Source organism: Emydura macquarii, unplaced genomic scaffold (genome assembly GCF_026122565.2).
Source record: "Emydura macquarii macquarii isolate MOO-44397 ecotype Brisbane River unplaced genomic scaffold, CSIRO-AGI_Emac_v2 contig_1253, whole genome shotgun sequence".
Lineage (NCBI taxonomy): Eukaryota > Metazoa > Chordata > Testudines > Chelidae > Emydura > Emydura macquarii.
The window spans coordinates 103,937,349-103,954,122 of record NW_027131390.1 but is presented as its reverse complement, the minus strand read 5'-3'; the positions used below and the strand labels follow the sequence as shown (position 1 = coordinate 103,954,122).

The following is a 16,774-nucleotide window of genomic DNA, read 5'->3' as shown; positions in this document are numbered from 1 at the left end:
AATGAAAGTGTGTCCACACACATAGCTGAACCAGTTTAACTAAATAGTTATAGGTGTACCGTTAAACCCAAAGTGGTGCAATTTCTGCATTTAGACTTGGCCTCAGTGTGGGCATACATACATTAAAGAGCAGAAGGGGAATCTGTTGGACCTTTCTGAGACCGCTTGCTCTCTGAAATACCTGCCATTCTCCAGTTTCTCCCCTGAAGATGCAGAGGAGACAGGTGAGAGGGAGGCAGATATGAAACTTCAGTTCTTTGTACACAAGTTTGAGACAAGTGCTGAAAAATCTCGAGGATGTTGACATTGTTCGCTGCCTGGGATGTCTGCAGTTACAGCTGCTTTATGGGATCTATGCAACATAGCACTAATCTGCAATGGCAGGTGCTGAGATGGCTACAGGTCACTTGGTGATCACATCACCATCCTTTTTCATAAGTGTTCATCTCCTCCTTGCCCTATATTGGTTTGTTGTTGTGTTTCTAAGCTAAGCTGTCATGTTATTTCACATGGCCTCTGCAGTGTGGTAAGAATATTTTCTTCTTCCAGTAATGCATTAGAGGAGGATAATGCTGCCTCTGGCTCTGAAGAATCGCTCATTCCGGCTAATCTGGCTCCAACAGCGGACACTGCAGTTTTAAAGGTACACACCACCTGTTTGTCCATCTGTAAGGCTCTTCATTTCACACCCTGAGACACTGATAGTATTAGTAATACAAGAGGAACAGCTCTGTGTAAATAATAAACGTTACAGCAGCATAATTGTTGTAACCACACATTTATCAGATTGTGCTTTCTGCTATCATAATAAATACTATGTGACCCCATTTTAAACCCTCTTGGTTATGTCCCTTCATGTTGTCTCTCCAACACTCTCCATTATACCCCAGAGTGGAAACTAAACTAAACTGGCTGGCCAGCTCTTCATGTGGATGAACCTGCTTTATCCCACAGTTTTGGTGTCTCAGGGAACAGGTTCTAAGAACAAAGTCTGCCACTTGAATGCACATGTTCAGCTATCACTGAAATCAATAGCAAGGGCAGGGTTTGATCCTTGTGTTTCTTAGATTTTGATTCTACGTCAAAGATAGTGTATTCATACTCTCCCTTCTCCATGGGTGCACCAGTGAGCACAAATAGCAGGTGTTTTATATGCATGTGACCAGCACCCCGTGTCCATCTCCAAATGATTAAATGAGAGTGACATGGGACTTCTGTGATATTTCACTAGGCTAAGGGGTTCTGTGTGTGTTTCTGGATCCCCAAAACAGAAGGCTTCATAGCTGCTGTGCCTCTAACCAATTTTATGCTGCTGATTCCAGTGCACAGCTATTATCCACTTTTCCTTTGAGTTTAGATTCTCAATCCAGGGACTTCCCTTAAGCAATTGTATTGTCCATGCATGCAAGAGCAGTAGGTGATTTTACACCCATGCAGCAATGACTCCTGACTCTAGCACAATCCATAGGCTGGAAAGATGAGAACAGAAAGGCTTGTTAGTAAAGATCAGCTGATAATATTCTTTTTTGTTTAAAAGATTAACAAAAACCAGGCCTGGCAATGGAACAGTAAGTTGAGGAGGGCGCTTAGAAATCAAGAAACCACTAGAATATTCCATGGATCCATCTGGTGACTAATGGGGATTTAATTAATAACTGATTTATTTTACAGAGCACTCCAGATGACCTTGATGTTTTGTTAACATCACTGACAGAGAATCTAATTGACTTTACAGAAGCCATTCCTCGGGTAACTATATTTCAGAACCAGTTGCTTTCATGCACACAGATTTGATTTTACTATTGACAATTTATAAAGAAAAATATAATCTATTTATACATATTGGTCACTTTGCATTATCCATCAGATTTGTGTCTGATATGGTGGTAGTGTGGTTGCTGGTCTGATAACTCATGTGTGCCTTAGGCTCCACTCTGATCTGTTGGGGCACTATATGGGTGCTCTCCAGATTACAGCTGTGAACCAGAAGTGAAGTCACCTAAATTGGTTACAAATATCATAGTTTAGTTTGGGTCCAAGAAGCAGTTTTCTGCCCTCCCCTCTGCCCACAAATACCACACTGCTTATAAGTGCATTCTGGAAAAATCTGGATGGCGATCCCAAGCACCTCAGCAGGGACAGAGTAACTTGGTGGAAGGCATGCACCCAAAGCAGCGCCTGTGGTAATGCACTCTGGAGTGTCTTCACAGCACAGAGATCTGGGGAGAAGGAGGACCACCAACCAAACCAGTTGCAGAAATGTGGTCAAGGGGTCTGATCTACACCGCAAATCCTCCCCCTCATCCCCCAATAGTGGGCTAAACTGGTTACTGGAAGGCAGCTATGTGCTGGAACATAGTCAACAGCATGTGGTATGCAGACACAAATTTAGAGTTAGTCACTATTACAAGCAGCTTGATTTCAAAGCCATAGTGTCAGAAACCTTAGCAATGATGCAGGCTGACAAGATATAAAACAATATGACACAATGCTGCTAGCAAGAAATTAATTTTTTAATCAAATTGTTTTGAGCAAATGTTTCTAAAGTATTTCGCATTTCTGAAACTTTAACGTGTTTATTTTCCTTTTGGTAGGCGTCTTCCCAGCCCACAATTACACCCAAGTGGATTGTGCCAGTGAGTTATTCAATCATTCTTTTTATTTATTTATTATTCAGAATGGAGATTTAATGGGATGTTCTCAAAAATAGTTTAGTTAAATTTAGTTTGTTAAATTTTATTCAGATAACCTATTTTTTACGGGATTTAAAAAAAAAAATCTGTGCCACTGGATTTTTAGATTTAATCATTCCTCTTTGCTGTTCACAAGCCATATACAACAGTATTGTGCTGTTGGGATACAGGTAATGAAACTGACAAGAAACAAAATAAAACTGACTCTTACAGTTTCATTGTCTAGTCTGAGTGAAGTGAATCAAACAAACATAGGGTGACAATATAAATAACACATTTAAAACTCCTTCCATGTTATTGGCCATGACTAATAATGCTCAGATATGAGATTATTTCTATTTAAGTAGGTAAATTTCATTTTCACAGTGTTCTATTTGCATTATAACATTTCTTTAAGGACTTCCATTTGGTTAACCCCCGCAATCTCTCTGAGCATGTTAGTTTCTTCTGATGTGACTTCTAACTAGTTAGGCACTACTGACAAATGTACTTGTCTCCTCACAGCAGTGCTTTTGACCCCCGTTTCCTGTTTCATTCTCCCTAATTCAGAGTGGACTGGTTTCCAATGGGCTTTTGGGGAATGATGTTGTTTTAGCTCTAAAGGCAGTGAAAGGCAGCACCGAAGCATTATCACTCCCAGCTGGATCTCCATCTTCACCGCAGTCAGCTGAAATTCTTGCAAGGTAAGGACTGTTTCCCACTATCTCAGGGGCTGCATTGGCTGGAGGTTGGGGAGAATGCTGTCCTGTTCTAATTCCAGCCTGAGTGGTTACATTCTGTCCATTCCTGCAGTTGTCTATTTCACTTAAACTTTTGTGTACTGTGGCTGACCAGTGGTTTCAGTTCACCTGGCATTTTATGTAATTGCTATGTATAGTCTGTATATCAGTAGATAGCGCAAGTGATGAAAAGCATTGTATAAAAAACAAAGCTTTCTTAAAAAAAGATTTTATCAGACAAGGAAAGGGAAACAATGAATAATAGAAATGAAGTTGGAGAGTTCTGTCCCCATAAAGTCTGCCAATAACAAAGCAATTTAGTCAGCTGTCTGTGAAATAGAAAAAGGAATAGAAATTATGAATTTCTGGAAATCTATTCCACACCCCGCTAGAACAATATAAAACAACATATCCAGTGGATTTTAAAACCTCAAAGACATCAAGAACAGGCACGTCATCATTTACAAGTACAACATTTGAAACTGATCCCACATTGGAAAAAAAGAGATGATCTACCAAATAAGCATATGGGAAATGAGGATGAATATAGATCTCATAATTAGATATTGGGTCAGAACTGTTGCTGGAAATTCTTCAACTGGGTTTATACTACCTCCAGCCTTGGCCTTCATGTTTTTTTCCAGTCCATTTTGCAAGCCAATAAAATCTGCTGAGCATCATCCGAGTTGTAAAAGTCCCCCTAAGCTTTTGATCTTTAAAAAAATAATTCCTATTTTGCCATTCTGTTCCTAGTAATGTCCACATACACACACATCCTTGAAACTATTTTGTAATAAAATGAACATTTTCCTCTGATCTCAGGTAACTCTGACTAAACCAGTCAATGTATTTATTTATTTAAGCCAGAGAATATTCCTTTGACTGCAAATTAACAACGTAACTTGTTTTATTTCCCTTCTATAGAGGTAAAGGACAGGATTAATGCACAAAAAAAGTTTGTTTAAAACCTGATCAGAGACCTCTTACACATGAAGGGATCTGTAGGATATCTCCATGTCCAAGTTAAAGGAAGAACTAATTTTGGCTCCAGTTCTGCCAGCTGTTTTGGACAGATGTACCCCCTGCCCATACACAGTCAGCTGCAGTCTCTCACTGTGGTGCACATTTGTTGTGAGATTTACAAACATCTCTCTTGCAGTGCAGGAGCACACAAACCTGTGTATGGAATCCTGGGGATGTTTTAGATTTATCAGTTTCAGACTGCAAAAATATTATTTCTCTTTAAATAACTTTGAATCTACCCCTGTCTCTTTGATCTCCAAAATAACAGTGTGTGGCGATTAAGAATCAAACTTTACCTCTAAGCACTTTGAGAGCTACAGATGTAAAACTCAATACAAGGGCTAAGTATTGTGTATTATTATTCAAATATGCTAATTGCTTGAGGGGTTTCTGAGGTTTTAACAGCACTCATAGAAGCATCTGCGTCTTGCATTCACTGTCCGAATGCTGTTACACATTCATTGGCTCAGGGATGGGGGTGGGAGAGGGATTGATGCAGAGAAATAATTGCACCTGCACCTGAGTTATTGGTTCATGATGAGAGTACAAAGTGTCCAAGTGAACCTGGAGTTACGTCATTCTTCTGACACTTCAGGTGATGTAATAGCTATAAATATTATTGCCCAAAATAGAAATCAAGCAAGCACTAATAGACCCCAGGAGAGGAACAATACATAAAATGCTGTAAAGCACAGATGGCAATTATTACAGGGAGCAGCATTGTTACGAATACGCAGCAGAAAATCCTTGCCTCAATGTTTCAGGCCATTCATTCCAAAAGAGACCCTCCCCAAATGGAAACATCACTGCAGGCAAAAATCCCAGTGTCAAAGAAAATGTCACAATCTGTTTCAACAGGGGGTCAGATTTCAGTTTCTGAGAGCAAGGATTTCAGTATCACTATGCAAATGAGGCCAGCAAACCTCCAGCACCAAAAACAATGAGCATTCAGTGTTCAGATTTCTCTCCTTGACGTGGTTAACTCCTCTGATATCAGGCAGACAACAGCAACCATAGGTAGGCGACTCTTTCCTCCACCCCCATGGACTCCTTGCCAGTTGGGGACTGGGAGTAGCAGGACTTTCTGTGACTCAGCATGAAAGTCCCCACTTTGCGCTTCAGCTCAGTGGGTTATTCTTCTGCTTTGTACTTCACCACCAGCAATAATGATTCTGCAACTAGGAATCAGCTGGCAAATGCTGCTGCTGACACTCGAGGCAAAATCCATTCAAACTTGCACTTCTGCAGTTGATCCCTTTTCCTCTAAAATAGGATGCTCTGTGCCTACTTGCAGTTATAATACAAATGGAACAAAACAAACCCAAATCTGGATCTTAGATGTTTGCAGCATTACCGTGGAGTCTGCTAATATTTATTGTTCACCGCTCCTTGAAAGAACTATATGCAACACAGCCTGTTCTCAGAAATAAAAACTCATTAATGCACATGCTCCTAATGGGCAGGTGTCTACACCCAAACACTGGCTCTTATTGAAGTTTGTTGGAATCTCAGAGGAGAAGTTGTGGAGACTGAGCTGCATCCCTAGGGATCCCTCCAGATCCCAATTGAGATGCACTGCTGAAGTAGTGTGGAGAAAGTTTGTATTGCCGCTCCTTGATACTGCACCTGTATTGGTGTGCGAATAGCTGTCAACCTGACTCCTTTCACATGCACTTGATTCGCTGTAGATGAAAAAATAACGTTCAAGTATGCTCCATGGGTTAAATTAGCATTAAAATCCTGCCCTTTTCCCTGCAGTTTTGGAGCAGAATTAAACTGTTAGTGTGTGTTGGTCTTGGAAGTCCAGGTGTGCCCAGACATCTTAGTGCTGATTGTTATTCTGCACCTTCCTCTTGAGCAGCCAAGAATGTAGGCGAGGCTAGCTCCTGGGTGTACTCCAAGCAACAGACGATGTCCTTTTCCCCTCAGCCTCTGTGAGTCCTAACCATCCAGTCAGTACCAGTGCCAGTCACTGGAGCCCTGCTAAACTCAGGGTTCTTGCCCCAGTAGTAGTATGCTGCACTCCTTACAGCAGATGGTTCCATGGATGGGCATATTCACAAGGTCTTTGCTTTCTTCTCTTTAGCCCCATCATGGAGGATCCTGCAATAAAGCCGAAATGTTTGCTCACCACTGAACTCTGAGAAGAAGGAACGTCAGTACTTCCAATCTGCTGAAAACTCAAACCTTCTAGTATCTTTAAGCCCTTTGAAAAGACCTGCCTGGGATTAAGCTCTTGCTGGATGGTGGCTACAAATGACCAGCTACTTTGCTGAGAATCTGGAGGGAAACTTTCACCTTTCTTACAGTTCAGCTAGAATTACAGTATAAGCTAAGATGTAAAGTTCCAAGGAAGCAGCACAATCTTCTCTCTCAGGAAGGATGAAACACACACTGGAACTAGTTTTGGGCATCAATAACAAAATTTAGGAGGGTTCCATCCATATTAGACTTGGTCTCGTTACTTTTTACTGCTTCATAGATGGAAAGTGTTCACTGTGATATCAGCTCATTAGCTTTGTGAAAAGCCGTGGCCAGTCAGAGGCAATAGAAGAACTTCTAGAGCCACCTACTGTTCATTAATATAAATGGTGGTTAATAGTGATAAGCGCAATTTTATATAGTCTAGGCCATTCTTTTCTGTGTGAATGTCCCTTTTGTGTTTTTCTTTGTTGTACCAACATGGACAAGACTTCTTGGCCTTAATCCTCTTTGTAGTCTGCACCTTCTCTTACAGCACCTGGAAAGAACTGAAAATCCAGGCCATGGGTGGCCATTTACCTCTGTGACTGGATTTGAGCTGCTCTTTGTAGCCAGAAAAAGGAAGAATTCTGCCAAACAGCTTAGTATTGCCAGAGAAAGGTAGGGGGAGATTTTGCTTCAGACATCTTAATTTCCTAGAAGACTTACCAAACGTTAGATATATTTTAAGCCATAGACCTGCATCCTGGTTTGGATGCTAAAGTGAGACCTAAGGATGAAAGGCCTGAGAACAGGGACATTAGAAAGGCTGTGCTCTAATTTTTTTGTTATATTATTTAGGATTAGGAAGAACTTTTCACTGTTGATCTTGGTTCTATGGGTGTTTCCACCTGCTATTATTTAGGAACACTCGACTGGCTGGTTAGTGGCACAAGTGTACAAACAGAACAGTTCATATCCCCCTGCATTCCATTCCAAACTGCAATATCAGGTGTGGGTGGAAGCAAGAGTGGAAAGATCTCAGGTGGGGACAGGAAAAGAGGATCAAGGGTCCAATGTCTCCTAATGGCAATTCACCCATTCTAGGTAGGTGAAAGGTAGGAGCATTTGTGTGAGAGTGGTGACCAGACTACATGCTGCAAAGTACTGACTTTCCTGTACGAATGGTAAAAATGTTTGCTACCATGTACTAAGGAAGATTAGCTTGACTACACCATAAGGGCTGCAGGCAACAAGGTCCCCAGTTGAAATCACATAGGTGAGCTTTTTGAGACTACGATGATGGGTGCTATAGAAAACTTTGAACAAAAGGTCAAAGGAAGGACAAAAATAGACCATTTGGACAATAAACGGGATGTCCTTTATTACCATTACTGTGTCCTAACAGGAAAACATGGTTGAAATAAATGGGGATTGCCTCTTTCTAGCAGGGGTGTTGGGTTTCTGTTTGTGATTGGGGCCAGAGGCTGGTCTCTGCATAGTGCTGTATTTTATATTCACATACAGAAAATTCATGTTGGTGGAAACATTTTTAAAGGTGAAAGAAAATTCTCAAACTTTTGCACAATTTTAGTCCTACTTGCTTGGAAAATAAAAGCTGGACTAAACCACTATGGTGTGTGAGAATAGGAGCCTTCCCCTCAGCATAACACTGTTTGCTGCTGCTGAATATGGCTGGTTCTGTCGGGGGCTGCTGTAGTGCTTTTGTCTGCAAGATGCTGATTGAGAGTGATCTGTTAAGGAAGGAATTGCTCATTGTACATGACTCACTGCCACTCCTCCGTCCCCTTCCTCCACGCCCCTCCAAAGGGCCTCACATAGAGAATAGAAACCAGTGGGGTTTGGAAGACCAGCCCATGACTATGTGTGGCCCAGTGGTTCCCAGCCGCTGATAGAGGTACCAGTGCTAGGGATTTGTGACTGGTACTCCAGGTTTTCCCTCCCAGCTGAGCTTCTGTCCTAGGTCAGGTGTGGTGTTTTGCTCACTCCCCCATTTAACTATATCCATTAGCCTGTGTTGGTGTTTAGCTTATAGATGTCAAACAGGGATTATTAAAATATTTCCTTATTTATGTCTGCAATGAAAACGTGACCATTGTAAACACATTGCAAAATCGTGGCTGGACTATGTGACATTTACCTGATCATGGAAATGTAAATAGAAACTAATTTTTTACCTTATTAACCTCTTAAAGCTCCAGCACCTATCTCATGATGAGCCTGACAGCAGAAGGCTGGAGAATCTAAACTCCTTGAGTAAACATTTCAGTGGAAATCATGTGTTAAGTTATACCATATCATGCAGCATCAGAATTATTGCCGGATCTTGGGGACCAAAAGCACAGCCTCTTTACCACATTAACTAAAGGAAGGTAGATTGTATAGAACAGTACTTGCAGATTAGCTAGTTGCAGTATATACGCAAGTGTGAATTTCTTCAAGTTTGAGCATTAGCATTTGTTGCTGAAGCCAGACATTTCACAATAGGACTTTATTTTGGACAGTTTTCTGACCAAATAACTTTGGAAGGGGAAAACTTGCTGCTCCAGGAAAGAAACTCTGAATAATGGTCCAGTTTCTTTCCACAAACCTTTTCTTTTCAGTCTTGTTTTCCTTCCCAATCTCCTCTGCTCCCACACCTCACTTTGTCTTCTGCATATTCCTGCCTCTTACAGGAGACGCTGTACTAAAGATCCTTTCCCTTCATAAACAGCAGGAGGATATGTTGTCTAGTTGTAAATGTGAGCTGCTAAACCCCAAACCTCCTACAGGTTAGGGCAGTGACGGCAGGTGTAGCTCTTGGCCAGCTAGCATTTAAAGCTCAGCTGTCAGCCCAACACCTGGTCATGTACAGATGTTTTATCTGAACTTCCTGGATTAACAGCAAAGTCTGTTAGCATTACACTCTGTCACACCCAAGGCTTTTCACAGATAGCTGGACAACAGTAAATTTTAACAAAATATCCTTGTAGTTAACTGCCTTTTAGTGATGCACTTGTAACCCAGTTTAACACAGAGTGGCAAAGTTGCACAAGAAGACTCATCAGATGCTTCTTTAAAAATGTCTGTAACAGAGCAGCTATTTGAAGATGTAAAAAGCTGGGAAATACATTACTGTGCTAAGCTCTGGGAGTTGTTTTCTGGCCCAGAGCAATCCTCATTCTACTTGAATCTATCTTAGGACTCCAGACATAATTGCAGGCCCCCACACTCAAATTAATTAAAATTAAATTACTTTTATAAGCACACTAGGTTTTTATTATATTAGAGAGTGAAATCCAGGCTGTTTGAAGAGCCTGCATTTGAGATCTGTGATTTGGAGCACTCAGCATTAGCATTTGGCACTGTGCATCAGGATGTTCCTCTTCAGCTCAAGTGTGACACGCCATGAAACTGCTTGAGGTAGGGAGTGGGTATTGCACAATGTGGGGGAAGGTAGGAGTCCTCTGTGACATTCCCCACCATTTTACTTCTCTGGTTCCCTCCTACACACACAACTAATTACCCTTAACTGGACAAACTTATTTCAAAGTATGTAAGAATATTTTTAGCTAGACAGTTTGTTAAAAATTACCCTAACTACTGTATTTTTACATTATATGTAAAGCTTGACGATCGCTTTCCACGTATAATTTATTGATTTGTTTTTATAAAGTGCACCCTCCTGCTTCACAGCGATAGCCAATGTATAAACTGTAGTAGAGGCACTGCACCAAGCTTTGTATTGAGTCTGTACATGGGAACAAGAACTGTGATTTGTAGTCCACTCAGAATCAGTCGTGAATTGTTTATATTGTAGTTTTCTCTTAAATATACCACATCTGTTCAAAATGGTCTCCCAGAGCTATCTTTCCTCCGAATGCCACTTCCATGGAATTGTAAGGCATCGAAAGTGACGTTAGCAGGGCAGGTTAGCCAACAGTCAGTGCAGGAAATTACCCATTTGGGGTCAAAAGACTGCTCCATTGAAACCAAAGCAAAAGGGCTTCTTGCAGACAAACTGTGTGACTGTCAAACTCTCTGTCCTTGTTATAGGTCTTGTGCCATCTAGAATGGAGTGTTAGCCCTAGCCAAAACAAGCCACATTTTTCCTCCCCAAATGTTAATGTTTCTGGCAGCCCCTTACGATAGAGTTGCTGAAGATACACCTTCCGTTCATTGAAAGACTTTTAACCCATACTCTGCTAAATAGGTGAAGATTCTGACTCCCATCACAGACTTGCTGTGACCACTCATGACTAAACTAAAATGTAATTTAAGATGCATTAAAACTTGTGGATAACTCAGAATATTAAGCGCTGGATTCTTAAGGGGGGGACTAATGCGTGCTGAACACTTGAAAATCTGGCTACTTAAGTGTGTAAATGGGAGCTTGAACTCCTCTGAAAATCTGTCCTTGTCACAAGGTGCTCTCACTGCTGGCGGTTTCTTTTCCTGGTCACACTGGGGATTAACGCTGGCCAGGCGTTGTGTCCTGTCACTCTATGGATCCCTCTGGCTCCAGGAACCACGGCCTGTCCTCTGGCCAGGTCACTGTACTTTCCCCTTCTTTTGGGAGGTGGAGGGGGTTACCCAAAGTCTTTCCACAACAAATCAGGCAGTCCACCAGGCTGGCTCTCCGATCAGAAGCCAATGCCTGCACTCTCCTGCCTTGCTGCTTTCCCCGAGCCTTTCCTACCGTCTTGGCTTCTCCCCTCTTTGGGTTCATCAACTCCCAACTCCCTCCTAGAGAGTGACTGCAGCCTACTTCCCTGCAGCCCCTTTTTGTTGTCAGCTCCTGGGCTTTATACAGGCCCCTCCTGTTCTTGTCCCACTGAACCTACTCCCAATCAAATCCCTGCTTCCCTAGCTCCTCCTCCAGTGCAGCCTGTGGAGTTAATTGGCCTGCCTGGCTATCTTAACCCTTTCCAGTCCTGGGGGGGTAGAGATCCCATCAGTCCTTAAATGTATAATTCAGTTGGAGGTTTATAACTTAATATGTACATGTGTAGTGGTCGTCCTTAAAAAGTCAGTGTTTGCTACTTGATACCAAACTTATTTGCTAAATACAGGAGCAAATTTTAGGCTTTTCAGATACTGATACGTACTAGCTGTTAATGCTCTCTGTTTAATGGCAACTACGGAGCCCCCAAAATGAAATTTTATACTATATACATAATGTTCTTTCACTGATCTAAACAGTTTCCTCTTAAATTCTTGATTTCCTTTTCAACGTTAGGTAAATGTTTGAATTCAAACAAGAACCAGCTGAATAATACAAACAATATTTCAGCTGAAAAACAAGGTAGGAAACCAGTTTGGGTGGCTCATCCCACAACTTCTTAATAATAGCTGCATGCTAAGAAAATTAAACTCTTCTCAAAATCAACCCATGACTAGCATTGCTGGTAGAGCTGCTTCTTTCTGATCTAATTCACAGGGAAGATGATGGAATTAAAATTCTCTGGAATTTTGTTTCATATAGTTAACTTTTTTTTATCATTCGTTCAAGGCAAAGACTTGTAGAAGTCCGAAAAGGGGGCCGGGGGAGACCTGTTTGTAGAAAAATAAATATAGGCCAATTATTGCTAATTAAATTCAGGAAAGTCTCAAGATAAAGGAGATTATTTTGCACTTTCTCTCGCCTCTTTTAATAGCTGCATTCATTTAGGAACATGCTATGCAAGAAAGAGCTTCTGTCTACCCCTTACTGGAAAAATGTGAGAGCTGAGCAGGTCAAAACTGCCTTTTACCCATATGAGCTAAAGGAAAAAGTGGGTTAAGACAGAAGGAAGTGAAGAGCTCTAGCAAAAGCTACAAAACCTCCATGTCATAACTATATTTTTCAAACCTATTTCTAACGTTTGTAACAAAATCATGAAACAGATTGACTTATTATAATTTTATTGAAGTAAAAAGGTAAATGCACTTTGTCATTCACAATAAAATGTCTATTTTGCAGCTAACCCTCCCCCCAGATATTGATAAACACAGTTTCTTCTGTTGCCCAGGAGTAGCAAATAGTAAACAAAGAATCTGAATATTTTGACCTAATGTGGATTTACTGTGTCTTACAAAAAGTGTTAAATCAATAAGGACAGATTTGGTCTTTAATCTTAATTCTATAAATATGCTAGACTTTAAAATAGTCACACTTTTCAAAATGTAACAATATATTTGCAGCTCCAGAACAGGTTAATACAAATAATCCGGTTATACCCTTTCACATTCATTTTATAAAGTTAGTATATTGCTTATGAAATGTTTCAGGCCTTGGAAAATAGTATGGTTAGCCAGTGAATAGGTACAGGACAGATGGCAGCAATGCAAGTTTCACCCACGCTGGCTTGCTCCCTTTGCTTAGGTGACCAGCTCTAGTGGAGAAATGAGTTCCTTCAATCCCTGCCCTGCCAACAAAGATGCTAATGGTGGTGACAGCTATTAACTGGAGCTAATCCACTGATTATTTCACATAGATCACTGCAGTGCCACCAGATGGTCATGACTTTTGGTCATTACTAACTTGTGCCAGAGTTAAACTAGAGACAATTCCTGAATCTTTGCCAAGCTCATATATAGATATCGTGAGCAGCTGCAATGGGATTGTGGTGTGTTTTGTTCAAGTCAGCTAACTGTTCCCCTCCTTTTACAAATAAACATTTTCATTAAAAATCTTACTAGGTAATGAGAAAGGAAGGGGTGACACTATTCAAGGTGTTCTGGAAAACACTACAATAGCCATTAACGACAGGAAGTGTAACTAAAGCACTGAAATGAAAGCCACTCCAGCAACAATAACGCAGTGCTGAAAACAAATATTGCTTACTGAGAGCTCAGTTCAATAAATATTGTTTGCAGCTTGCTGTGGCAGTAGGCTAGAAATACAAACATTTATGGCAAAAAGGCACTGAGATGCCCCAGCAGAGGAGAGCTCCTGTCTGTGATTGTGGAACACAAGGTTGATCTCTTTGAATTTCAAAACCTCCCCTTCCAGTCTCAAATCGCATTATTTTTAAAGGGCTGAAAGTGAATCAGCCAGCCAGAGAATGGGGACAGTCTCTGCTGGCATCCAGGGAGAAGGCCTTTGCAGCTACATTCCTCCCCCACCCCAATCAATCCTAGAAAAGATAGAAGTCTATATGGTACATACAGCTCCCTCTGGTTGACACCAAAACAGATCCATCAATCAGCCAGGGAAAAGCATGCTTCTGATTTAAGACTACTGCGCTCTGGATAGGATTAGCTTTGATGTCACTGAGCCCAAGTGTTAGGGAGCTAGATTCAGTCAGAGCCTGCACCGTGACCAGTCATTTCAGACCTACCCAAAGATAGCACATACATACATATCCACTGAAGACTTGGGACTGTGTTGTGGTTCTAGGCAATCATAGAGGCCCATGGAACTGCTATAATCTAATCAGTGATTGGAAACACACTTGTGCCAGTCTCTCAAAAGAGGTAAATTCCTTGTTTGATGTTTAATGTGTAAAAATAAGTGTACGATTGAGGCTAGAAAACTTTCCAGAAAAGCATGAATTAGAGTGTAGAAAAGTAATGCAGGCATAGTACTCTGATGGTGTAGTTAGAACAGGTTTCTTTTCCAGATGTATGAATTAATGTACAGCTCAGCTGCCTTCACAGCAAGTAATTCTTGTGTAATGGTTACTCAACTTATACCACCCTCCCCCAAACCAATATTTGGGTAAATACCTGGCATTAAGATAAGTCTGCTACCAGTATCATTAAAAGTTAGCTTCTTTTATTACTGAAGTCAAAAGATCAGCCATTAGGTCAATTAACTCCACAGTTAATTTATATGGAAATATCACTAAATAGCTCTGTGGGATGTGCTGACAAATACAGGGTATAATAAAGGCAGAAGTTTTGTGACTTTTAAAAAGTGATGAATTTTATTGTATTTTAAAAAGTTAATGAAATTAGATGGAGATGGATTTTTTTTTAAAAACATACTGAAATATGGCACAATTAGGGCATAAACACTTTTGCCATATATCTGCACCTCATTCATTTAGATTTATGCTATATTTGGCCTTGGTTACACGTTACACATCCAGGGGTCACACAAATACATTATTAAAAACATCATGAAATTGAGAAAAATACCCTGAGCCTGTAAGATACTGAAACTCCTGAAAAGTGCTAAATTACCCTAGGCCCCCTTGACTTCAGTGGCAATTGAGAGTGCTCCAGACTCTTCAGGATCAGGCCATGAGACAGCAGCATCCAGCATAGAATTTTTGCAATAGCCTATGTATGTAAGGAAATTCAGTTTTTAACTTTTCCCAGCATTTGGAGGAGAGCCACCAACAAGTTCTATGGAGATGCTTTTTTTTTCTTTGCACTCACTGTAGAAGGGAAATGTGTGAGATGCACTTTGCTATTTTAAGGCGTGTGAAAACAGTCTTTGAAAATGACAGGGTTGAAGGATTACAGCAGAAATTAGAAAGGAAGTGGCATTTCCCTTTGACTCTGGCCCCAATATTTGAGCTGTGTCAGTGTGAAGTTTCTCAGTCAGTTTTGTTCAACCACTTTCAGCTCACTTAAATGCTTCCTTTTTCCTTAAGAAAATGTCCAAACCCTTTATTATGTCCTCGGTCCTAAGATCTATCTTGTAGCACTCTCACCGTCTCCATGGCTATATAGGCTTCCTGCAGCATGGTGATCCGTACAGCACACACATTACATGGAGGTGTAAGTACCACCAAGGCCTAACAATATAACTCCTTTGATGATCTCTTCAATCCCTCTGTTAATGCAACTCAAGATCTCATTTGCTGATTTTATGGCTGTTGTATGCTGGGCTATTTTTGTTTCTAAAACTCCAAATCCTTTTCTGGATCTGTTCAGAACTCTTCCATTTACATAGCATTGTACTGCTGCCCACTTGGCCCTAGCAGTTAGCCAATATTAAGGACCTTGTATATGTTTGTTTCACTTAGGAGGATAAACTGATGATGGGAGTCAGGAATGTTCTTTGGTGCAATCTTGTTTCATTACAGAGACTGAACACAAAGTCCTGTTTCCCTGAACACGGTAAAAATAGGCAGTTTATTTATTAACAATTTCCAAGTCTTCCTCTCCACAAAGCTCTGTCTCCTCTCCCTCTCTGGGCCATCCTCACAACTGCTTCTCTTGCACTTTCCTCACTTTCTTTTTGAACACACAGGTTTCCAAACAATGTTCTAGCCCAACACTTCTCACATGCGGCCACATGCGGCAACCAGGCGGTTTCTGTGCGGCCACGTGAGCTTCCAGCAGCTGGGGAAGGAGGGGCAAGGATCCTCCCAGCCAGGTTTCACCTGGCCACTCTTGGGCAGGTGAACAAGCCAGGACTTGTTGAGAGTAGCCCCTGCAGGGTGAATAACCCTGGCCCTTGGCTCCCAAAGCATCTTCCGCCGCCGGACTGCAGTGCCAAGGTAAGTGACACCTCCCTTCCCCACGTGTCTGCCTTAGGGTCCGCTCTCCTCCCTGCCAGCCACTGGCTGCCCACCTGCCTCTGGGGCCTGGGGTACCCCCCCTTTTTCTCCCGCCAGTGCCTGGGGCCCCAACTCCCACTCCCTTCCCTCCCTGCCTTCCTGACATCCACCTCCCTCATCCCCGGCCGCACCAGTGCCTGGGGTCCAGACATCCTCCCTGCCTTCCCAACATTTACCCCCTTCGCCCCCGGCTGCATCAGTGGCTGAGGTGAAGACATCCAGCCCCTTCCCGGCACCCACCCCCTTTTCCTCCCTCCCAGCCGCTCAATTGCCTCCAGGGTCTTTGCATTCACCCACTCATCCCTCCCTCCCTGCAGCCGCACAAGTGACCCCCAGCAGCCCTCCCTAAGCTGCAGTTCTTCCCCCCCCAAAGCAGCCCCCTCCCTGCCTCATGCCAAGTGGCTCAGGGCAGTTGCTGCACATGTAGCTAGTTTCAGTGACGGCAACTTTTTCTGTCAGTACACCTTTGTGACCGACCCCTTTAGCAACTCGGGTTCTGGTTTTTTGGCTGCAAATGAACTAGCTGCCCTGCAGGACAGATTACCTTCCTTTGATTCTGTTGATTTAAAGAATCTCAGGTCCTCATACTGCACATGTGCAATGATGCAAGAATGAAAACATACTTCAGTCAGCCTGGTGTTACAGTACAGGAGTTCTGGAG

The 16,774-nt window shown here is 41.9% G+C and overlaps 1 protein-coding gene across 1 annotated transcript in view; it reads left to right on the top strand.

Moving 5' to 3' along the window:
- Positions 1-11,314, top strand: part of LOC137153842 (band 4.1-like protein 5) — a 34,301-nt gene extending 22,987 nt beyond the window's left edge. The window contains exons 6-10 of the mRNA XM_067549665.1: positions 550-643; positions 1,672-1,749; positions 2,595-2,636; positions 3,243-3,376; positions 6,522-11,314. Coding sequence (XP_067405766.1) covers positions 550-643; positions 1,672-1,749; positions 2,595-2,636; positions 3,243-3,376; positions 6,522-6,579 — 406 coding nt within the window. The 3' untranslated portion in view covers positions 6,580-11,314. The remainder of the gene's footprint in view (positions 1-549; positions 644-1,671; positions 1,750-2,594; positions 2,637-3,242; positions 3,377-6,521) is intronic.
- Positions 11,315-16,774: the final 5,460 nt, after the last annotated feature.